Genomic DNA, 25,860 nt, shown 5'->3' with positions numbered 1-25,860 from the left:
CCCAGTTCTCTTCTGTCAGCCAAGCCCCGATAGCAAAGAACATGCCCATTCTGTAGCACCGTATAGGCCTCATCTGTCCTCCTAACCACACTGAGCCCTATTATATCCTATTTAACACCCTCCAGCTCCTCGAACAGTACAGCTAGACTTCCCTCACTAGATAAGGTTCTAGCGTTAAACGTTGCCAAGTTCAGGTTCCAATGGCGGCCTGTCCGAATCCAGAGATTCTTAGCACCCTCTGCTGCGTTGCAAATCTGACCGCCACCGTGGTCAGTTGCTTCGCAGCTGCTGGAGACTGAGGGCTGTGAGTTATTTGACGTATGCATGTGGGAGGTAGTGGCCAGATACTGCACCAGAGTGGCCAATCCTTCTCAGGTGAGGGAGTGCGTTCCCGGCGGTGGTTACCGATGAGACCGCACCCCAGGCCTCGTAATGCAGTTCCATCACCAGGCGGATTTTTTTTTTTTTTTATCCGGTTGGGAGCTGCGCAGTACCGGGATTTGAGCCACGGACCTTTTGCATGCGAGGCGGATGCTCTAACCACTACGCCATCGCTACTTCGCAGGATGCTCTAACTACTATGCCCACGCACCTACCTGCTCCCTACCCCGCACCGCAGTATGGCTACACTAACCTTCCCAAGTCTCAGTCAGCCCAGCCCCCATCTCTGACTCACTCTCCCCGCTCGCCGCCTCCTCGCAGGCGATCTCTGTCCCAAATGCGTCCCCGACCCGCTTCCTCCAACCGGGAAAACTGAATGCCGCAGTTCCAGAGGCAAGAACTGCGCCGTCGTCGAAATGCCCAAGTCCTCGCACTTCACCTGCTAACGTCGTCGCCATATCTGTTGATGGTGTTTCTACCTTTGCCCTCATCGACACAGGCGCTGCCGTTTCTGTTATAGCCGCCCAGCTCTGCCGCTCCCTACACAAAGTGACCACGCCGCTCTCTGGCCTGTCGCTTCGTACAGCTAGCGCACAACCAGTTCGACCTCTCGGCACCTGTACAGCCCGCATATTCATCCAAGGCTCTATGTACGGTGTCGAGTTCATCGTCCTTTCGGTGTGCTCGCATGACGTTATCCTCGGGTGGGACTTCCTGTCACATCATCATGCCGTCATCGACTGCGTACGCGCTGAAGTTAAATTTTCGCACCTGTCTGACGAACCTTTGCACGAAACACTTGAGCGGTCCCCAAAACTCGTCGTGCGTGAAGACACTGAAATTCCGCCAGCCTCTTTTGCCGTTGTCCCTGTTTGCTGCGATGACCATAACGATGATACAGTAATGTTTACACCTTCCGACATTTTCATGAGCCGCAGAGCTGTTTCCTTGCCTTTCGCTACACTTGACGTCACTGCTGGCCAAAGCAATATTTTCGTCCACAACAACCTTTCTACACCGCTTACGCTACTTGCCGGCGAATGTGTGGAGTACCTCGATTCCTCTTTATTCCTTAACATGCCAGAGGAGTTGTGCAGTAGCGCCTCGACCGAACTTCATGCCCTTTCCCCACTGGAATGCTCGTCGAGTGACACCTTCTCGAGTTCCATCGCCGACACCTTAAGTGCCCATGAACGCGCCGAGCTTCTTAATCTCCTCTAGCACTTCGCGAATTCATTCGACGTTTCTAAGTCGCAATTGGGTCAAACTTGCGCAGTGCACCACTACATTGACACCAGTTCGCACCAGCCATTGCGTCAAAGATCGTACCGTGTCTCTGCTGCAGACCGTCACGTCATCAACGACCAGGTCGAAGAGATGCTACGCCGTCGCGTTATTCAATCATCGCACAGCCTTTGGGCATCTCCTGTCGTTCTAGTTCGAAAGAAGAATGGATCGATTCGATTTTGCGTCGACTACCGGCGATTAAACAAGGTGACGCGGAAAGACGTCTATCCATTACCACGCATCGACGACGCCCTTGACAGCCTCCAAGGAGCCGAATTCTTCTCCTCCTTAGACTTACGATCTGGATACTGGCAGGTTCCTATGGCAGAAGCTGATAGCCAGAAAACTGCGTTCATTACACCAGATGGCCTGTACGAATTTAACGTAATGCCATTTGGGCTTTGTAATGCTCCTGCCACCTTTGAACGACTCATGGACAATACACTGCGTGGACTGAAGTGGTCTGTGTGTCTATGCTACCTCGACGACATTGTCGTTTTCTCTTCCAATTTTCCTACACATCTGCTTCGGCTCCAACCGGTTCTGACGTGTTTAACCAACGCTGGGCTCCAACTGAACCTTAAAAAGTGCCGCTTCGCCGTGCGAGAGCTGTCCATCTTAGGACACATCGTGTCCAAGCATGGTGTTCTACCCGACCCTGCAAAACTGCGAGCAATCGCTGAGTTCCCGAAACCTACTACACTGAAAGAATTATGCAGTTTTGTTGGACTATGCTCGTACTTCCGGCGCTTCGTGCGAAATTTTGCGTCGATCATGTCACCACTGACCAACCTCCTACGCGGTGACGCAGACCTTTCATTTTGGTCTCCTGACTGTGACGTTGCGTTTGCCACGCTCCGTAGTCTGTTAACATCTCCTACAATTCTTCGGACTTTCGACCCAACAGCTGCAACGGAAGTTCACACAGATGCTACCGGGGTTGGTCTTGGCGCTGTCCTCGGCCAACGCAAGCCGGGCTACTCCGAATACGTCATCGCTTATGCGAGTCTCACGCTTACTAAAGCTGAGGCCAATTACAGTGTCATTGAAAAGGAGTGCTTGGCTAGTGTGGGCGCTTCGCAAGTTCCGCCCTTATTTTTACGGTCGACCATTCGACCTGGTAACGGACCACCATGCACTTTGTTGGCTCGCAACATTGAAGGATCCTTCTGGCTGCCTAGCTCGATGGGCACTGCAAATCCAGGAGTACGACATTCTTGTCATCTATCGCAGCGGACACAAGCAATCCGACGCCGACACCCTGTCGCGTTCGCCTTTACCTCCCGACTTGGCCTACGGAACCACTGGTACCAACTCCGTCGCATCTCTCGACCTCGACTCCTTTGCCAGTGCACAACACGACCGTGGATCGCTTCCCTTTTTGACTGTCTCTCTGGATCGTCAACCACTGCGGTACCACGATCTCTCCGACGTCAAGCTGCTCATTTCGCCATTCGTGATCGGCTGCTACACCAACGCAACTACGCCCCTGAAGGTCGTAAGTGGCTCTTAGTTGTCCCGCGCAGCTTGCAATCACAAATCTGCGCCTCCTTTCACGACGATCTCCAATGTGGTGATGCCGGAGTTTTCAAAACTTACAAACGCATTTGCCATCGCTTCTACTAGCGCGGAATGTATAATTTTGTTCGAAAATTCGTTATGGGCTGCCCTGACTGCCAACACCGCAAGTCACTGCCTTTCCACTCGTCCGGTGCGCTTTAACCGCTTCCGTGCCCTGCCAAACCTTTCGATCGGATCGAAATTTATCTCTATGGCCCTCTACCGACAACATCAGATGAAAATCGGTGGATCATAGTCGCTGTGGACCATTTAACACGCTACGCTGAGACCGCCGCCTTTCACAGTGCCACTGCGCGAGACGTAGCATCCTTCGTCCTTCATCGCTTCATACTACGACATGGTGCACCTCGAGAACTACTAAGTGACCGAGGTCGAGCCTTCCTATCAGAAGTCGTCACGTCTCTGCTTTCTGAATGCTATGTTGTTCATCGCAAGACCACGGCATACCACCCGCAGACTAACGGGCTTACGGAGAGATTTAACCGCACCCTTGGCGATATGCTCGCGATGTATGTGACATCCGATCATACTAACTGGGATTGCATTCTTCCATTCATCACGTTCGCATACAACACCGCGGCACAGTCTACCACTGGATTTTCACCTTTCTTTCTTCTTTATGGACGCGAACCATCCCACACCATCGACACTCTCCTTCCATACCATCCTGACGCATCCGAATGCCCATCTGTGTCCGAAGCTGCCCGAAATGCGGAAGAGTGCCGTGAACTCGCATGCACCTTTACGTCACAAGAACAGCAGCGCCAGAAAGAAAACAACGCCGACTCTTCACAAAGCCACAGCTATTCCCCCGGATAACTTGTATGGCTGGCTGTTCCTTACCAAACCCCCGGCCTTTCCTCAAAACTCGTTTCAAAGTACGAGGGCCCATACCGCATTTCGGAGCAAACCTCGCCGGTGAATTTTCTCACTGAGCCACTTTCCCCATCTGACGACATGCGGCGGCGTGGACGTGACATCGTCCACGTCGCCCGCCTTAAGCCATATCATAGCCCTCTGCCTCCAGACTCTTAGGTCGCCAGGATAGCTCTTTTTCGGGTGGGGGGGGTGGGGGGGCAAATTGTGAAGAAGAAAACGCATCGTTGGCCAGCAACATCGCCACCGCTTGGGTACTAGTTGCTGGGCTTCTCTCGCTCGGCTCATGCTGATCATCGCCGGCATCTGCTTGACCGTTGCTCTTTCCCGATCGTGTTTTCATCGTAGGGCCCCCGTCGCAACAGTCGCCAATTAACCCCTTTTCAGCACCTAAGAATGAGCGCCCGCCAGTTAATTTTGGCAGCCATGGCTACTGCACAACAGGACGACAGCAAGCTTCAGGTGTTGCGACTCCAACAGAACTTCTTTAAGCTCGGAGATGTCCAACTTCCAGGCTGCACAATTCCTCTCATTTGCGACACCTCTACCAGTTGTCCTCACCCTTATGTTCCAGCACCACTTCGCCGCAGAGTCTTCAATGCCTTGCATTCCTTGTCACACCCCGGTATACATGCAACTCAGCGCCCCATCACAGGGCGATATCTATGGCCTCGAATGAACATCGACGTCCGCCGCTGGACACGTGCTTGCCTCAAGTGCCAGCTAACCAAATTCCAGCGCGACACGGTCAGCCCAATGGGTACGTTCACACCTCCTGACTCGCGGTTCAGTCACGTGCACCTGGACCTCGTAGGCCCTCTGCCGCCATCGCAAAACAGCAGGTATATGCTAACCTGTGTAGACCGATTCATGCGATGGCCTGAGGCCCTACCCCTCACCGACATTACGGCAGAGTGAGTCGCCGGCGGACTCATCACTGTGTGGATAAGTCGCTACGGAGTTCCCAAGACCATCAAATGGATCAAAATCGTCAATTTGACTGTGACCACGGCACGGGCTCGTCGCCGCCGTCTCGCCTCTTCTTCCTCTACATACCAATTCACAAGGCTGCCATTCAGAGTTTGATCAGCTCTGGCTATATTGCCACAGGAAATAGCCATTGCTTCGCGCAACGTGGACATCGGGAACACAGAGAAACAGTAACAGCATGACTACGAGTGACGAAGCCAGCAGCAATGCACGAGCCGGCCCTGCATGCGCACGGTGCTCCACCGAATAGCCAACGCACGTGAAGAAGAGTACGAGGGTGCTCGAGCCCGAGACAGAGGCTCACGAGCACTAGCGACCTTTGGATCTTCTTGATTGCTGTGCGCCGTTCACTTTGGGCACAATTCGCCCTTAATAAACCGTGTATATAGAACATCCTTGTTGTGAGGCTGCTACATTTGTTACATTTTCTGGTGGACGTGCTGGGTGGATGATTCCAAACACCACGAGAGAACGAAGTCCAAGCCCTGACCATCCGCAAGCAGTAGAGCTTACACCGCTACAACAACGGACCAGTCGCCGTATTCGAGGGGATTCACCAGAATTTGGACCACTTCCCCCCGTGCCAAGGGCATCGGCGACGGAGACAAGAAACGCCACCACCATGACTAGCCAAATTGCACCATCACAGCTCATTGTCAGCCAACCTGTCATACCAAAGGTGTTCCATGGTGACCCGTTCGAGGACGGTGAAGACTGGCTGGATCATTTCGAGAGGGTGGCGAACATAAACCAATGAAACGAAGCAGGCAAGTTGCGCAACGTATACATCTCTTTGGAAGATGCAGAGCGAGTGTGGTACGAAAACGACGACGCATCTCTGACGTCCTGGGAAGAGTTCCGGCGGCAGCTACTGTGTACGTTTGGCAACAATGATCGCCGGGAAAGGCAGAAGCAGCTCTTCATGCATGTAATCAAGGCACAAACGAGACTGTCGCTATGTACATAGAAGACATGTCCCGCCTGTTCAAGCGAGCTGATCCCAACTTGACTGAAGACAGGAAGGTGCGTCATCTCATGCGTGGGGTATAACAAGAGCTGTTCGCGGGACTCGTTCGCAATCCGCTGCACACTGTTGCTGAGTTTTGGTCGGAAGCAACAACAATATAAACGACGCTGCAGCAGAGATCCCGGCAATACAATCATGGCGTAGCCTGTACATCAGCAGGAGCCTTCTCGGCAAACGTTGTCGATAATCTTGACATTCTGCGGGAGCTCATCCGGTCAGTTGTCAGGGAGGAACTACGCAAGCTGCAGCCACCCGCTTCACCGAAACTGTCTATTGCGGATGTTGTTCGAGAAGAAATTCGGCAGGCCATACGGGAGCCGCAAAGTGATGCACCACCGAAACGACGCGCGGTAACTTATTCTGAGATGCTCATGCGTCCTGCTGTCCACTGTGCACCTATCGAGATACCAGGTACTTGGGCACTGACAACACGTAGCCCGCGCCATATTGTAGAGGCAACTCGCAGCGCACCTTTTTCAACAGAGACAAGACCTCGGAAGAGCGACGTATGGCGAGATGCGGAACGTAGGCCCCTGTGCTTCCACTGTAGAGAGGCTGGCCATCTGTAATGGTTTTGACGGTAAGCTGGTCTTCGGGGATTCCCGATCAACGCACCGTGTTTCCGAAACGGCAAAAGGCCGTCCGACATCGAGGAATACCTGTGCTCACGTCAGAGCTTCGACCTGCATCATCGTCATCAACCGCAGTCACCATCCCCTCTACGTCAGCGTTCGCTAAGCCAACGTTCCTTTCCAAACGCACCTAGGCATCGTTCGCCTACTCAAAACCCGGGAAAGTGAAGTGGGCGACCTGTGGAGGCGAGGCCGCTGGTGATTCGAAATATGAAGATCCTTCACTGCTACACCAGTGTGACGACGACGACTGTCTCCAGGTAAAGAAGTGTAGTAATGAGACGATAACTTCAGACTTGCCGTTGGTAATTTACGGGCTCATGGCTTTGATCGATACTGGTGCGGATTACTCTGTAATAAGCTACGATTTAGCGAAGTGCCTCAGGAAAGTTCTGACTGAATGGAGTGGACCTCAAGTACGTACGGCAGGCTGTCACCTTATTACGCCTCTCTGCAGATGCGCCGCAAGAGTTGAGATACGAGGTTTCACTTACGTTGGTGACTTTGTTGTTCTGCCCGTATGTTCGAGAGAAGTTCTACTCGGAATGAATTTTCTGCAAGCAAATGGTACCATTATTAATTTGCAGAGGTCCAGCGTATCATTTTCGATGGAACAAGCTATAAAGGTAGCTCGAGCAGACAAGCGATACACCACTCCACTGTGCATCGTCAATGATGATGTGACTGTACCGCCGCAGAGCAGTGTAATGGTTCTAGTCAGAAATGATACGTTTGGTGACTACGAAGGTGCGGCAGACAGCAACATGGATGTTTTCCTGAAAAGAGGTGTTGGTGTGGCACGAGGGATTATTTAGCTACGAAACGGGTATGCAGACATCCTCCTGACAAGTTTCGAAAACTAATTTCAGCACATCGCAAAGGAGACCTTGCGAAACTTGAATTCGTTCCCGAAAGGCTTCTTTGCGAGGAACGAAAGGTTTGTGAAGCCACAGAAATATGCAGCCTTAAAACAACGTCAACGGATATGAAACCAGCATCTGATGTCTGTGACGTCATATCTGTAAATCCTAACCTTTCAGTAATCCAACAAAACAGCTATATGACCATGTACGGGAATTCAGCAGCTGTTTCTCCAATAGTTCAAAGGTACGACGCACGACCATTACAAAACACAGGATCGTAACAGACGACACAACGAGGCCGGTACGCCAGCACCCGTACCGTGTTTCACCAAAAGAAAGGGAAGTTATCAAGAATCAAGTACAGGAGATGTTTGAAGATGATGTTATTCAACCTTCTAGCAGTCCGTGGGCATCCCCTGTAGTACTTTTAAAGAAAAAGGATAACACGCTAAGGTTTTGCGTCGACTACCGGAAATTAAATGCTGTGACTAAACGGGATGTATATCCCCTCCCGCGTATTGACGAGACATTAGACAGACTTCGGTGTTCCAACTTCTTCTCATCACTAGATTTGAAAAGTGGATACTGGCAGATCGAAGTTGACGAACGTGATCGCGAGAAGACTGCTTTTGTTACCCCCGATGGACTTTATGAATTCAAGGCTCTCCCTTTTGGTCCCTGCTGTGCGCCAGCAACGTTCCAACGCATGATAGAAACTGTACTTTCCGGATTGAAGTGACAGTGTTGCTTAGTGTACCTTGACGACGTGGTCATCTTCGCCACTACATTCGAGAAGCATATCAAGCGCCTGCAAACAGTGTTAAAGGCAATCTGTTCGGCAGATTTAACCATCAAGCCAGAGATGCGCCAATTCGGTTTCAAAGAGCTTCGATTCCTTGGGCACGTTGTGAGTGCCCACGGTGTTCGCCCTGATCCAAAAAAGACAGCCACCGTTGCAAGGTTCCTGGTGCCAGCAGACAAAAAGTCAGTACGGAGAATTCTAGGCCTGTGTGCTTACTATAGACGATTTGTCAGAAATTTCTCGCAGATCGCAGAAACCTTGACGAAACTTACAAGAGAAGATGTACCTTTCGAGTGGGAAACCAACCAACAAAGCGCCTTCAACAAATTAAGAAAACGGTTGCAAGAGCCCCCAATCCTTTCTCATTTCGATGGAACAGCTGACACAGAAATACACACAGACGCCAGTAACATTGGCCTTGGATGCATCCTAATACAGAGGCAGAATGGCAAAGAAAAGGTGATAGCGTATGCCAGCCGGACTCTAACAAAGCTGGAGACCAATTATTCGGCCACATAGAAAGAATGCCTTGCCGTCGTCTGGGCCATCAGTAAGTTTCGGCCTTACTTGTATGGTAGACCATTCAAGGCAGTCAGCGATCCCCATGCCCTTTGCTGGCTCGCCAACCTCAAGGACCCATCCGGATGACTAGGAAGGTGGAGCCTCAGACTGCAAGAATTTGATATAACTGTGGTATACCGATCTGGCAGAAAGCATACCGACGCCGACTGTTTGTCACGGGCTCCTGCAGACACAGCACTATCAGAAGAAGAGGACTTTCCATTCGTAGGTGTTGTCGAGACTTCTCAGATAGCCGAATTTCAACACGTGGACGAAGAATTGCTTCCACTCATCAAACACCTGGAAGGAGCTGACGTACAAGTACCTCATATATTTTCTTGAAGCCTCGCATCGTTCTGCCTCTGGAGAAATGTCCTCTACAAGAGAAACATCAAGTCCAACCGTGAAAAGTTCCTGCTTGTTGTTCCTGCAACTATGTGGTAAGAAATATTACAAGCGTGCCACGATGAGCTTACGTCTGGACACTTGGGTGTCACTCAAATGCTTGCACGAATCAATCTGCATTATTATTGGCCCAAGCTATTGTCTTCAGTACAGCCCTATGTTAAAACATGCCGCGAGTGCCAAAGACGGAAAACGCCTCGTGCTAAGCCAGCGGGCCTTCTGCACCCGATAGACCCGCCAAAAGCACCTTTCCAACAAGTTGGAATGGACCTCCCGACATCTTTACTCGGCAAGAAGTGGATCGTTGTAGCGACTGATTATTTAACGAGATACGCAGAAACAGACTCCTTGATCGAGGAACGGCAGCTGAGGTTGTACAGAGCACAGTGCTACGGCATGGCGCTCCGACTGTTGTAATCACCGATCGCGGACCGGCTTTTACGGCAGAACTCATGGAATGCCTGCTGAACATGACTCACACTGTTCACAAGAGAACTACCGCATATCACCCTCAAAGCAACGGCCTGACTGAACGCCTTAACAGAACTCTAGCTGACATGATATCTATGTATGTGGATGTCGAAGACAAAAAGTGGGACAAAATTTTACCATACGTCACCTTCGCCTATAACACCGCCGTACAAGAGACTACCAAGATTACCCCGTTTCAACTAGTTTATGGTCGTGTAGTTACTACAACACTAGACGCTATGTGACCTATAGACCGAGATGACTACCCTTCTGATCTTGATGACTATATAAAGAGAGTGGAAGAGGCCCGCCAATTAGTAAGGTACGGAATATGTCACCAACAACAAATCGATGCCGACCGCTACAACCGAGGAAGACGTGAAACACGGTATGAAGTTGGCGACAAAGTGTAGATATGGACCCAAGTACGACGACGAGGCCTGTCTGAAAAACTCATTTGTCGATATTTTGGTCCTTACGGGGTAGTACAGCAACTCAGTGACCTCTTTTAGAAAGTCAAGCCTACAGGACACGGGCATTCCAAACGACGCAACCCCACCGAGCGTGTACACATTGTGCGCATAAAACCGTACTACGACCGATACGAAGACCCCCCTCGCTTGCTGTACAACCATTTCATTCTTTCAAACCTTCCCGAACAGAAACGCTGCATAGATTATCATCGGAAGCATCGGGACGATGCCTCTTGAGAGCGGGGATAATGCCAAAGGAAATTGCCATTGCTCCGCGCAATGCAGACGTCAGGAACGCAAAGAAACGCTAAAGGCACGACTACGAGCGACTAAGCCAGCCACAATGCACTAGCCAGCCCTGCATACGCACGGTACTCCACCGAATAGCCAACGCGCATGAAGAAGAAGAGAACGAGGGTGCTAGAGGCAGAGGCTCACGACGACTACCGACCTTCAGATCTTCTTGATTTCTGTGCGTCGTTCACTTTGGGCACAAGTTTGCCCTTAATAAACCGTGTAAATAGAACATCCATGTTGTGAGGCTGCTACATTTGTTACAATATTTCAGTGAGAGATGGAAAATCTTTTGCACGACCTTAACTCTGTCGTATTGTACTTTGACGTTATCTTGGTCACATGAACCAGTGACAAAGAGCACTGGAAAAATTTGGGCTTGGTTTGTCTGAAAACCGCGGGAATGCGACTGAAGTTATTCAAATGCGAATTCTTGAAACCAGAAGTCCAGTACTTGGGCTACATAATCAGTGCGGCTGAGCTGCGTCCAAACCCGGCTAAGACTGAAGCAGTGCTAGAAGCCCCCACACCCCGAACGGTCAGAGAACTTGAGAGTTACCTCAGGTTGGTCAACTTTTACAGAAAGTTTTAGGGGCAAAGCTCCTTAGAGTGTAGCTCTGTCCTTCCTCCGTTCTTGTCGTACCTAGCCACTGGTGGCACATACCCACTCTAGAGTAAGTATGTGCCACAGGGGATGGAGTTTGGAGATGGTACTTGGAGCATTCATAGATGGGTGCACAGACGGCGCATGGTCGGACAGACAGACTAGCAGACAGATGGGCGGATGTGCAGAGCGGGTTTCTGCCACAGGGGATGCGAGATGCGAAATGGCGGTACTTGGAGTGTTCACAGATGAATGCACGGACAGACGAACAAATAGACAGACACACGGATGTACGGACGGATGGACGCATTAACGTACGGACAGATAGATGAACGGACTCATGGACGGAAGCACGTACAGACAGACGAACATTTGGATGGACGCAAGAATGGTCGCACGAACGGACAGACGAACAAAAGCACGGACGGGCTGACGGACTCTTCGCCTCACTCATCATCACTCACTCTGTGGATATGCTGTGATTCTTGCATAACTTTTCAGCAGTGTTACAGCCGTTCAATAGTTTGTTGGCGTCGGGAACACCATGGCACTGGGAAACTGAGGAAGAGTAGGCATTCCAGAGAAGCAAGGAGCTATTGGCCTCTGCTGCTATAATGGCACACTTTGACCCAGGAAAGCCAACTGTGCTTGTCACTGATGCATCTCCCTTCGGTATTGGAGCAGTACTGGCACAACAAAAGTCATCTGGAGAAAAGTGCCCCATTGGTTTAGCCTCCCGCAGCCTGGCAACTGCAGAGAAAAACTACAGCCAGTTAGATAAGGAGGCATTGAGCCTTGTATTTGGCGTTACAAAGTTCAGGCAGTACTTGAGGGGCCAGCATTTTGAGGCCATCACAGATCACAAACCACTGCTCGGCCTGCTCGCAGCAGACAAACCAGTTACCGAATCCTGTTCTCCGAAAGTGCTAAGGTGGGCCTTGCTGTTGTCGGAGTACAGTTACGACCTGAAGTACAGGCAGGGTTCACAAATTGCACATGCCGATGGGTTAAGCCGACTACCTCTACCAAGTGCCGATTTTGTTGTTGATTGCCCTGCCGAAGTGTTAATGCTAGAACGAATATACCCAGGGGTGCTGTCGTCGAATGCTGTTGCGGCAGCTACCTCCAGAGATACGGTGCTGTTGCAAGTAAGAGCAGCGTTGTGGTCAGGCTGCTACGAGACGCGTTTTCAGGAGATGAGTGTGCAAGGGAACTCTCTACTGTGGGGCAGCAGAGCCGTTGTTCCGAAATCCTTGCAAAGGGAAGACACCCAGATGCTGCATGAGAGTCATCCAGGACTGTCCAAAATAAAAGCAGTTGCGCGTACCCAAGTGTGGTGGCCTAGCTTGGATAACAATATACCAATAACCATTCGGAGGTGCGTATTTGCCAGGAGCATCAAAGAATGTTACGACCAGTGCCTGTCATGCCCTGGCCATTCCCGGAGATACCGTGGTCACGGCTGCATATAGACTATGCCGGTCTCTACAGGAACACCTATTTTTTATCGCAGTCAATGCGTTCATAAAATGGATCGAAGTGTTCCCGGTTTCCACAGCCTCGGCTGAAGCAACTATTTCCTGCATGCGAATTATATTCGTAAACCAAAGCCTTCCAGATGCGGTCATGTCGGATAATGAGCCGTCATTTACCAGTCAGCTCTACTCCACATTCCTAAAAAAACGGGGTGAGGCTAATGCTGGTGCCGCCGTATCATCCAGGGTCAAACGTTGCTGCAGAGCGAGCAGTGCAGACTGTCAAAAACAAGTTGTGGAAGGCTGGCCCTGGAGATATTCGCACTCAAATTGCCCGCATGCTCCTGACTTACAAGTCCATGCCTCACGAGGTCACGGGTTGCTGTCCGTCGGAGCTATTGTTGGGGCGGAAGCTGAGGACTGCGTTGGACCTGCTACACCCAGACCTCCGGACTACGGTGCTACAAAAGCAACTTAAGCAGAAAATCAGATGCGACCAAGGAACAGGACCAAGGGTTTTGAGTCATCCTCGTGACCAGGTGTTTGCAAAAAACTTCCGTCCAGGTACTGCGTGGCTGCCTGCAGTCGTCACTGAACAATGGACTTCGTCTTCGGATGCTTTACAAGAGGACAAACGGCGGTTGAATCGACCTCTGGATCACATCCGTCAGCTCCATAAGGAACTGAGTGCAGACAACCATAAGGCAGACAGGCCCGTGGCGACAGTTCTTGCTCCAGGCTAGGACGTGGGTCAGAGGCAGCTAACTCCGGATCGCCTTCCCGACACAGAGTCTAGGCAAGATCCAAGGGAAGACATGGCGAGGGAAACGAAACTTGCGGTCACAGCACCCAGTACTCCTGTTCTGTGTTGAAGTACGAGAATTCGACGACCAGTATCACACTACTCACCTTAATCAATTGTTTGCATCCATTGATAAAGGGGGAGGGATGTGACAAGATTAGTTTATCGTTATAGCTCCGGGGGCATCGATGTTGCAATGGAATAAATAAGGTGCACTTGACAAGTCAGTCAGTGTGGAAGCCGCCTACGTACGTCTGTGTGATTCGGACCGGCGACCAGCATGGCCCTGGACTACCCAGTTATCACACTCTGAGGGGGGCAGGAACAAGACATCGAGCAAGGAGAAAAAGAAAATAGCTTTTGCTTGCCAGTCATCTCAGGCAAACACATACGGAACCCTGCGAGTTTCCTTTGTTTTTGCATATGGAGGACAAAACTTAACAAAAATTACAAGTGTACACCACTGCTTAATAAATGCACAGTCATCATCAGGAACAGAGGATATACAAAAAAAAACAAAAAAAAATCATCGAGGCTTAAGAAATTTCCAAGTCGGGAAAAGCATGGATTAGCTCTTCATTTGTTGTGGTATCAGAAAAGGAGCTTGTTTTCTTGATACATGCGTAGCAATGTAGGCATCCAGATGGCGACACACAATAATGTCCACAGTTTAATATGACATAAAGAGGGCCTACCTATTAATTGACTAAATCATGACTGCCGATTGCCTCCACAACTGAAGAAAAAGTCCCAATCACAAGCCAGATGGTAGTATAGCCAGTTGTCCGGCTAATAATGTCACTCTAGGGTGCGTGCTTGTTTGTGCAGAATGCATGGTCATCCAACTATGAGGACGATATGCTATCTCAAGCTGTGCCCAACTGTAGTTGATATCTGCTTTTGTTTATTTGGTAATCAACTTTCATGATGAATAAATGTTCTTTGTTGGAAGTCCACTCAATGCCTTATTTTGACCTCCACTCTGTTGCGTTAATTCAATTTGCTTTATAATGGGTCTATACCAACACACCCTCTCGTACACCGGCTGCCACTGCAGCACCCAGTCACCAACAAGTGAGCCTGACCTTGAATGGGAGGCCACCACAGATGGCATGAGAAAATTCAAGGAAGCTTACCAGGCCTCCAACGGTATAGTATCACATCGCCAGCCACTAGGAAACACCGCCAGCTCGTTGAAAGGCAGGCAGCCAAAGGCTAGAAGGCTGCGATTGGGCTTGGGGTCCACACAGAAGCGCTCTTCTCCAGCAACACCCAACAGAAACCGGAAGCGCCTGCACCACAGTCACGTGGACCTGCTATAGAGTGCAACTTACGAGAAATTATAACACATACTCTTAGCAGACTAGAGTAGTACAAACAGACAAATGTATTACACAGATGATGACCCAGTCTGAAAAGTATCAAAGCAATAATATTTTGTTTCCTAGCTTACGTAGCCTGGTTCACTTTGTATATACGTAACACTGTGTCTTACATTTGATCTCAGAAATGTTTGACCTATGTTCAATTTATAAACCCCCTCCTCCTCCACCGTTTATAATGCTTTTATGCAGAATCATCTAACAAATAAACAAATAAAGTATATAAACTGTGCAGAAACCAAAAGCTATTGCAATGCTTCCACTTTTCCTTCCCTTCAAAGCAAACCCAAGCTGCCGCCAGATAGTTGCGGCAACATGCAATGCTTCTTTAAAAGCACTGCCTGCAACATCATAGATAATGACCAATTAATTTTAAGCACACAAATAGACGAGGACAGAAACCATGAACTACCATGTAGCAGAAACGATGTAGTTGATCATAAAGCATCAAATGCCTTCACTGGACATCTGCCACGCAGGACAAAACGGCGGTTCTCTCCACATGAATGTGATCTAGTACCTTATCTTCATTCAGTACATAGGCATCAATGGCGAAGGAACACCACTTGCGGTTGCTATAGCTATGGCAACAGTAGGGTGCTTCATAGGTAGTGAGGCTGCATAGTGACTAGAACGTTGTTTCAATTTCACCAATATTATGCCAATATGAAAACAATTTTCAGAAGAACACTTCCTAGGTGGCCCTTTTTATGTTCCAAGAGCATTATAAGTGTGAAGTAGCTTATCTGTCACATGCTGCAAAAATTGCAAACTATCTGAAAAGACTTTTCGAGCTGCCACACAGCAAATTTGCAGGGGAGAAAATGGTTGCTCACTGTGATATTACAAAGCGCTCCTGGTGCACAATAAAACTGCAGTTAGAATGAAAAGTGGCTCATATCACAAAGCTTCTGAAGGTAAACTACAACTCAACTATATTTCAAGCCCTACAGCTTACAAATACATGCAAACACCTAACCGTGCAACTTAGTTGTCTGTCTAACGCAATTAGATCAGCTTCAAAGATGGAAAAAGCAAAGTAGTAAGACTACCAAGTGCCCCAGGCACGTAGCGAGGATTCTTTTTTCGAGGGGGGGGCTCAAGGCCTAATTGCTCATAAGAAAGTCTTTTCATGGCAAATAGAAAGAAATTTGCTCGGAATTATAGAAGATGCTTAATTATTAGAAGAAAATGAGAAGAAAGTGAAATGCAATAGAAGAGGCCAGTTAATCAGCATGAAAAGCAAATTTATACGCTGCAGTAAAGTTAGTGCGTGTGCGCACGAGCAAGAATACCCTCCAACCAAATAATCGAGACCAAGAAGCACCCTACACACAGTCAGTAATAGGAAAACGGGTAAAAAAAGGAAAAGGGGGGGGCAGAAGAATGCAAGGGAACTGGTTGTCAACTTATGCATGTGCAGCAAAAAAAAAAACGCTTTCTCTGCCAAATTTTCTGCACTCTGTCTTAATAACAGGTCTGCGAAAAGAACGAGAACCATTTTATATCAGGAATTTCAAAACAAAGGACACACACATTTGGGAAAACAATTTTATTGGACAACAAAGGACTAAAACATGGATGCTTCCCTTACGCAAAAAAGGAAAAACTTTAACATTATTTATTTTAGCAAACAATTTTAAACAATGACATTGCCAGTGATTGTACCATATAGTAAAGGTGAATGCAAATGAAAAAAAAATCTAACATGTAGCCTGGCCGAAGAAAGCGGTTCATGCTATGATTTTCATGTGTTGTGATTTCACCATAAACACAGCAAAACTTTGTCGACACTGGCTTGTACCGGTGAATGGACATTAGGGACAGACCATCAAGTCGATCCTCCGCCGCCCAGTTCCTCAAATACATTTTCACTCTTTTCAGTGTTGAGAAGCTGCATTCTGCAGCAGCTGTACTCAGTGAGAGAGTTGCCAATATCTTGAGGAGTGTGTGAATGTTCGGGAAGAAGCCTTTGCCGCATTCAGCTTGCAGCGTAGCTCTAGTGGCGGCCAGCCGGCAAGAGAAAAGGATGACAAGCGCCGGTGGCTTGTGGCGCTAGGCAGCTAGAATGTTCGTTTGCTTCTGGCGAGCTGGACGTCATGGCCGCTGCTCTTCTTCAGCAGCTCACTTCCTATATGTCTCGTCCTTTCATCAAACCAGCAACGACGGCCTGTCTACATCTGACACCGTCATGTCACTACAAGCTAAAGCCTCTGTCGCAAAGCGGGGAAATTCGCCCTCTTGCATGGCTTGCCATTTAGTTCTCCAGATTTCGCACTCATCCTTTAGTGTAGGGATATGAGCTGTTGTCATATCTCAGAGGTAAAAATCGAAGGCCAGCTGCACAGGTTCGAAATTGCCTTTGGAGGCATGCTTTGACAACACAAACTGCAACCTTTGCAGTGTTTTGCAATGGCTTTCAAAGCACCGTTTGAGGGAAGCTTTTGCGTAATCTATGTATGGAAGGAACAAGGCTCGCCAATAGTACTCTTCCGCAGGACTACAACCATAGTTTTCCTGGTATTTCTGTGTTACTACCACCCGTGGAATCTCGCACACCGAACTTTGCTGCTCTGTGTTGACATAGAGAAAATATTTTGAGTAATTCTGCCTCTGCCATAGTTCCCATCTCTTCCAGCTTAGTCAGCACCAAGTCAGCGGCTGTGACCAAGTCAACCTGCTCCAAGGTCACGCTCATGTCAATATACGGGCTCTGCAGATACCCCAAGCCTGTGGGATGCGAGGCCTACGAATGTCTCACTAACAGCGAAAAAAAGGTAAAGTTAAAGGCTCATTTACGTTGTTAGCAACAATATTAATAAGAACTGACAGACAACTATGCCAAGGAAAGTATAGGGGATATTATTAGAAGTAATTGCAATGTAAGTGTGAAGAAAGAAAAGTGGATGAAAAAACTTGCCGTGGGCAGGAACCTGAAGCTGCGACCTTCAAATAACGCGTCCGATGCTCTACCAATTGAGCAACCATGGCACCTATCCCCCCATTCACTTTATTGGGTATACATGTGAATTAAACATGGGAGTGTCAGTGAGCGTCACCTGTAGCCATAATGCTGAGTAAGGAACACTCTATTTTTGTCTGGTTTGGCGTCACGTAGCACATGATTTTATTATGAGCCGGTAGCTGACCAATAATTTCTCATATACTACCTAAAGGCACCAAGTCTGCTTTCAGGTAGGCATATAAGAAACTTGTACAAACAGATTCGCTGATGAAGGTAATGAGCAGTGGACGGTGTTGCTTTGACATAGAAAGTGTCCATAAACTCTTCAAGTGAGCGAACTACCTTGAAAAGTGCTTCTACAAACAATGCAACAAAATCATGACGTTCCACCCACCTTTTTCCACAATATTCATGCAGCCAGTCAAACAACACTGCAGACACTTCTAGATGTATTTCAGGACTACTGTCCCTTTGGGTGACAGCCGAAAGGAAGTACAGACTAAAATAATTGGGCCAAGGACCCGTCAGATGCCTTGGACAGTTGCGTCCCTTAAACAAAGGTTCAGGGAGTGTTACAAGCAATACGTGTGCAAAGCCATTGGGAAGTCGTTCCAGATGGGCACCTCCACCTTAGGAAGTCAACAACACTCTTCTCTCCCCTTTCACCATGTCGGACTGTGTAGTGTACACATATCCCGAAGGAGTATGGCCACTAGCGTGGGTCCGGTCTTTGCGAGCCGCAGGGCCGCGTTAACTGTCGCCTTTGCACACACGCATGGACAGCCATGCCGCTGAGCGTAGCGTGGCAAGAACAAGGTGCTCAACAGGTTGAACACTTTATTAGATGCGAAGCAGCTTTTTGACTAACCTGTACAAACCTGTCCCTGCGCACTGGGGCATCGCCAAGTAGGCAACGACTTCACCTCACTGGGCGCATGCGTGACGTCACTCTCTCCCTAGCCTGTCGCCACTCGCCGCGTGTCATCTCTCTCGCTTCACCTTCTCCACCGCTTGCAAAGCTCGAGCCCACTTCTCCCGTCGGCATCATCTCTCTACCTGCACCACCTCTCTCCTTCTGTTGGCGAGAAGAAGCTGCAGGTAGGCGCGCTGCATGTGCTCGCGCACCAATGTCTAGCCCAGTTGTGGCGTCGCGGCGGTGAAAATGTGGACAGCGCGCCACTGCTTGCCGCACAATCACGCCGACGGGTGGGACTCCGCCCGCCGCCACAGGCGAACCGCTAGTGTGTGCGTCGCCGGCGATGCGGGTTAGAGAAACCGATTGCGTTCGCGAACGGCGAGGACGCGCCTGGAACACTAACGACACGCGAGCAGGGAAGCCAAACACAAGCGTTGGCAGTGGAGGACCAACAACACCAACGAGGTGCCAGTCAAAGGCGCCGATCGCGTTCAAGAGTAGAGATGGCGCACGGGTAACACTGACAAGGCACGAGCCGAGAAAGCCAAGTGCGTCTTTAACGTGTCCCTCCTCCCTTGTCTGCGTTTCAAACAAATGTTTACTCTAGTAAATGCTACACCGAGTTTAGCACCTGCACTTACGCCTGTTTCCACCGAGTAAACGCCGTGTGCACCGCTGCTGCTTCGCATCCAATCAGGGTTCCCTTCGGGGAGATGATTCATAATTCTGCCTGCGGCAACACCAAGAGGCAGTACAGAGCCTGTTGCAAAAAGGGCAGCGGAAAAGCAAATTGGCTTATCCGTGCTACGGGCAAGAAGTACCACACAGGGTACCGCGAGCACCTCTCCGTGGTCGAAAGTGATTCATGGTGAGATCGGGGCAACAGGACCGGGTCGCTCGAGCGAGGGCGAAATTCGCTCGCATTGGCCTTGAGAGGTACGGGTCGGCATAGTACGACCACGTGCTAGGACACCACACCGCTTTTTGGCCTAGCGTTCGAAAGGGGCAACAAAAGGTGAGCTTTCACTGCTGGGGCAAGGCACCGCTGACAAAGTCTGAGCGAGCCCCAAACAAAAGGAGCCGACACAAGAAAAGAAATGCGTGCTCACCCTACGTCGTCCTAGAGAGGTTCTCACTCACTCCCGAAGCGCGCGCGCACGCGAAACATCCTGAAAGACTTTGCACACGGCGACACAGTGGACATCAGCTACCGGGTGAAAGGTGTCAAGGTCACTTTCGCTCCCCCAATGCGACAGACCATGGAGGAGGGGAAAGTCATGTCAGGACATGAGGACGACAAAAATAAGCGGCAAAGCCCATGCATTGGCGGTGGGCTAGCCTCCATTCCCACATCCCCCTCTCCTAAATTTGTCCTTTACCGGTCTGCAAAGGCAGCTGGACGTCAACCATGCAGTTAAAATGGCACTGCTATGAGCAACATCTAACCTTAGTCAAGCCCTATAAACTGCTGTGAAAAGTGATGACAAAGGGGAAACATAATAAACAAAAGAAACACATGACACTATGAAATGCATGCAAAAGGGAGCAAAGGAAAGTTATGTTTGTGAATCTGAGAAGGGATAGCGTCCATTGCATGAAGGGGCGGAAGAGCGTGATACAGTGCAGTCCACTTATAACGATACCACATATAACGATATATCGGTTATAACGATGGGTCGACTTAACAGTCTCATTTTATGCATTGGGGCTATGGGGAAAAAAACCATATATAACGATATTGTAACGGATATAACAACCTCACAACCGGGACGTCCTATTTACAAGGTTTAATAAGGGCGAACTTGTGCCCAAAGCCAAAAGAACTACACAGTAGCTGGGAGAAAAGCAGCGAACGCTCGTCGTCCTCTTCTTCTCCTCTTTTCTTTGCCGCTGCTCGGTAGCAGCTCGTGCACAGGCTGGGCCGGCTCGTGCCTTCCGGCGGGCTTCATGAGTCGTAGCGATGCCGTCAGCGTTCCTCTTTTAACAACGTCTGCGTTGTACTGCGCCTTAGCAATTCCTCGTGGCATTATCCCCCCTCTCAAGCGGCATCGCCCCGATGCTTGCGATGAGGCTGTTCAGTACTTTTTTTTTTTTTTTTTTTTTTTTTTTTGTGTGTACAAGTTTGTAAAAATGAGGTTGCAGTACGTCAAGGGATTGGGGTGGCTAGGTTTGGAATCGGTCGTAGTACGGTTTCATCCGTACAATGTGTACACGCTCCGTGGGATTGCGTCGCCTCGAATGCAGGTGGCCTGCAGGCTTGACTTCGTAGACGAGGTCATTGTGTCGCTGTACGATCTCGTAGGGGCCAAAATACCGGGAAATGAGTTTTTCGGAGAGGCCTCGTCGTCGTACTGGAGTCCATATCCACACTTTGTCGCCAACGTCATATCGCGTGTCAAGTCTTCCTCGGTTGTAGCGGTCGGCATCGATGCGGTGTTGGTGGCGTATTCGGTATCTTGCTAACTGGCGGGCTTCTTCCGCTCTTTGTAGAAAGTCGTCAAGATCGGGGGGGTAGTCATCTTGGTCTATTGGTAACATAGCATCCAGTGTTGTGGTAACAGCACGACCGTAAACTAGTTCAAATGGGGTGATTTTGGTGGTCTCTTGCACAGCCGTATTGTAGGCGAAAGTGACGTATGGTAAAATTTCGTCCCACTTTTTGTGCTCGACATCCACATACATGGATATCATGTCCGCTAGAGTTCTGTTAAGGCGTTCGGTCAGGCCATTGCATTGAGGATGATATGCAGTGGTTTTCCTATGAACAGTGTGAGTCATGTTGAGCAGGCACTTCAAAAGTTGCGCCGTGAAAGCCGTTCCGCGATCGGTGATTACAACCGTTGGAGCGCCATGTCGCAGGACTATTTTGTGTACGAAGAATTGGGCCACTTCTACTGCCGTTCCTCGTTCCAAAGAGTCTGTTTCGGCGTATCTAGTTAAATAATCAGTGGCCACAACGATCCATTTCTTGCCGAGTAAAGATGTCGGGAAGGGTCCAAGGAGGTCCATTCCAACTTGGCGGAAAGGCGCTTTCGGTGGATCTATAGGTTGTAGAAGGCCCGCTGGTTTAGAACTTGGTGTTTTTCGTCTTTGGCACTCGCGGCATGTTTTGACGTAGTGTTGCACTGAAGCTAGTAGCTTGGGCCAATAATAATGGAGACTGATCCTTGCAAGCGTTCGCGTCACACCCAAATGTCCAGATGTGGGCTCATCGTGACACGCTCGAAGTATTTCTTGTCGCATAGTTGCTGGAACGACAAGCAGGAACTTTTCGCGGTTGGGCTTGAAGTTTCTCTTGTAGAGAACGTTTCCTCGGAGGCAGAACGATGCGAGGCTTCGAGAAAATATACGGGGTACTTGTACGTCAATTCCTTGCAGGTGTTCGATAAGCGGGAGTAATTCTTTGTCTGTACGTTGGAGTTCGGCTATTTGAGTGGTCTCGACAATTCCTACGAACGGAAAGTCGTCTTCTTCTGATGGTGGTGTGTCTGTAGGAGCCCGTGACAAACAGTCGGCATCGGTATGTTTTTTGCCAGATCGGTATACCACGGTTATATCGTATTCTTGCAGTCTGAGGCTCCACCTTGCTAGTCGTCCGGATGGTTCCTTTATGTTCGCCAGCCAGCAAAGCGCATGGTGATCGCTGACTGCCTTGAATGGTCTACCATATAGGTACGGCCGAAATTTACTGATGGCCCAGATGACGGCAAGGCATTCTTTTTCCGTGGCCGAATAGTTTGTCTCTGCTTTTGTTAGAGTCCGACTGGCATAAGCTATCACTTTTTCTTCACCTTTCTGCCACTGTATTAGAACGCATCCAAGGCCGATGTTACTGGCATCTGTGTGTATTTCCGTGTCGGCTGTCTCATCAAAGTGAGAAAGAATCGGGGGGTTTTCTAACCTCTTTCTCAATTCGTTGAAGGCGCTTTGTTGCTCGTTTTGCCACTGGAAAGGCACATCTTCTTTCGTAAGTCTCGTTAAGGGTTCTGCGATCTTTGAAAAATTTCTGACAAATCGTCTATAGTACGCACATAGACCTAGAAATCTCCGTACTGACTTTTTGTCTGTTGGCACCGGAAACCTTGCGACGGCGGTCGTCTTATCAGGATCAGGGCGAACACCTTGGGCGCTGACGACATGCCCAAGAAAACGAAGCTCTTCGAAACCTAATCGGCACTTCTCTGGCTTGATTGTCAAATCTGCCGAACGGATTGCCTCTAACACTGACCGAAGGCGCTTGATGTGCTCCTCAAATGTAGCCGCGAAGATGACCACGTCGTCTAGGTACACTAGGCAACACTGCCACTTCAATCCGGAAAGCACAGTGTCCATCATGCGTTGGAACGTTGCCGGCGCACAACAGAGACCAAACGGGAGAGCCTTAAATTCGTAAAGTCCGTCCGGGGTAACAAAAGCAGTCTTTTCGCGATCACGTTCATCAACCTCGATTTGCCAGTATCCACTTTTCAGATCTAGTGATGAGAAGAACTTGGCACACCGAAGTCGATCTAACGTGTCGTCGATGCGTGGAAGGGGATATACATCCCGTTTAGTCACAGCATTCAGTTTCCTGTAGTCGACACAAAACCGTAGCGTGTTATCCTTCTTCTTGACAAGCACCACGGGAGATGACCACGGGCTGTTAGAAGGCTGGATAACATCATCTTCAAGCATTTCTCGTACCTGCTTCTTGATGACTTCCCTTTCCTTAGGGGAAACACGATACGGGTGCCGGCATACCGGCCTGGTTGTCTCGTCCGTTATGATCCTGTGTTTTGTAATGCTCGTGCGCCGTACCTTTGAACTGTTGGAGAAACAGCTGCCAAATTCCCGCACGAGGTCGTATAGCTGTTGACGTTGAATCTCTGAAAGATTAGGATTTACGTATATTGTGTCGCAGGCATCAGATGGAAGTTTCACATTCGGTGACGTCGTTTCAAGACTGCATATTTCTGTCACTTCACAGAACTCATGAAGAAACGCTATTGCCGTCCCTTTTGCGATGTGCTGGAATTCGTTACCGAAATTCGTCAAGAGGATGTCTGTGCACCCGTTTCGCAGCTGGATAATCCCTCGTGCCACACAAACGCCTCTTTTCAAGAAAACATCCACGTTGCTCTCCGCCACACCCTCGTAGTCGCTGAATGCATCATTATGCACGAGAACCATTATACTGCTCCGTGGCGGTACAGTCACATCATCGTCGACGACGCGCAGTGGAGTGGTACATCGTTCATCTGATCGTGCTACCTTTAAAGCTTGCTCCGTCGAAAAGGACACGCTCGACCTCTGTAAATTGATAATCGCACCATTAGCTTGTAGGAAATCCATTCCCAGTATCACTTCCCTCGAGCACACAGGTAGGACGACAAAGTCACCGACGTAAGTGAAGCCCCGTATCATGACCCTTGCGGTACATCGGCCGGAAGGGGTTATGAGGTGACCACCTGCAGTACGTACTTGAGGTCCACCCCATTCGGTCAGAACTTTCTTGAGTCGCTTCGCTAATTCGTAACTTATCACAGAATAATCCGCACCAGTATCGATCAAAGCATTGAGCTCTAGTCCGTCAATCACCAACGGCAAGTCTGAAGTAATTTTCTCTGTACTGCACTCCTTTACCTGGAAACAGTCGTCGTTATCAGGCTCGTACCGCAGTGGAGGATCTTCATATCCCAAGTCGCCAGCGGCCTCGCCTCCACAGGTCGCCCTCTTCAGTTTCCCGGATTTGGGCTAGGCGAACGCTGCCTAGACGTGCTTGGGAAGGGACGTGGGCTAGACGAGCGGTAGCGCATAGGGGATGGTGAGCGTGGTTGATGACGACGAGGCGGGTCAAATTCCCGACGTGAGCATAGGTATTCTTCAATCTCGGAAGGTCTTTCGCCGTTTCGCGGACACGGTGCATTGATGGCGAATCCCCTAAGACCAGCTTGACGATATCGGCAGAATCGGTACAGGTGGCCAGCCTCTCCACAGTGGAAACACAAGGGCCTACGTGTGGCATCTCGCCACACATCGCTCTTCCGTGGCATCATCTCTCTCGCACGAGGTGGAGTGCGTGTTGCCTCTACGATTTCAGGCGGGCTGCGCATTGTCTGCACATAAGTACTTGGTGTCTCGATCGGCGAACAGTGCAGAGTAGGTCGCCTGAGCACCTCGGAGTACGTTACCGCCCGTCGTGTCGCTGGCACATCACTCCGCGGCTCCCGCATGGCCTGTCGAATTTCATCTCGGACAACTTCAGCAAGAGACAGCTCGGGGGTGACATCAGGTGACTGCAGTTTCCTTAATTCTTCCCTGACAACAGACCGGACGAGCTCGCGCAATGTGTCAAGATTATCCACGACGCCTGCTGAGTAGACTCCTGCGGATGCACCGGCTACGTCGCGGTTGTACTGTCGGGCTCTCTGCTGAAGCGTCGTTTCGATGGTTGTTGCTTCCGACCGAAACTCAGCAACAGTACGGGGCGGATTGCGGATGAGTCCCGCGAACAATTCTTGCTTTACCCCGTGCATGAGGTGGCGCACCTTCTTGTCTTCCGTCATGCCAGGATCAGCTCGCTTGAAAAGGCGGGACATGTCTTCGATGTACATCGCGACAGTTTCGTTCGTTCGTTGAATCCGTGTGCGGAGAGCTGCTTCCGCCCTTTCCCGGCGATCACTGTTGGCGAACGTACTCAGTAGCTGCCGCCGAAACTCTTGCCACGACGTCAGAGATGCCTCGTGGTTTTCGTACCACACTCGTGCAGAGTCTTCCAACGCAATGTAGACGTTACGCAGCTTGCCTTCCTCGTTCCACTGATTTAGATTTCCCACTCTCTCGAAATGCTCTAACCAGTCTTCGGCGTCCTCGTATGGGTCACCATGAAACACCTTTGGAATGACCGGTTGGCTTACGATGAGTTGTGCCGGCGTAACTTGGCTCGTCATGGTGGTGGCGGCGCTTGTCTCCGTCACCGATGCCCTTGATACAGAAGGGAGTGGCCCAAATTCTGGCAACTCTCCTCGGATACGGCGGCTGACTCGTTGGTGCACCGGTGTAAGCTCCACTGGTTGCGGCTGGTCAGTGCTTGG

At 49.8% G+C, this 25,860-nt stretch overlaps 1 protein-coding gene across 1 annotated transcript in view; it reads right to left on the bottom strand.

Moving 5' to 3' along the window:
- Nucleotides 1-25,860, bottom strand: part of LOC119167688 (nuclear exosome regulator NRDE2) — a 370,836-nt gene that overhangs the window by 243,880 nt on the left and 101,096 nt on the right. The window contains exon 4 of the mRNA XM_037419210.2: nucleotides 14,661-14,816. Coding sequence (XP_037275107.2) covers nucleotides 14,661-14,816 — 156 coding nt within the window. The remainder of the gene's footprint in view (nucleotides 1-14,660; nucleotides 14,817-25,860) is intronic.

The sequence above is a fragment of the Rhipicephalus microplus genome, chromosome 6 (genome assembly GCF_043290135.1).
Source record: "Rhipicephalus microplus isolate Deutch F79 chromosome 6, USDA_Rmic, whole genome shotgun sequence".
NCBI lineage: Eukaryota > Metazoa > Arthropoda > Arachnida > Ixodida > Ixodidae > Rhipicephalus > Rhipicephalus microplus.
This window is presented reverse-complemented; position numbering and strand designations above follow the sequence as displayed.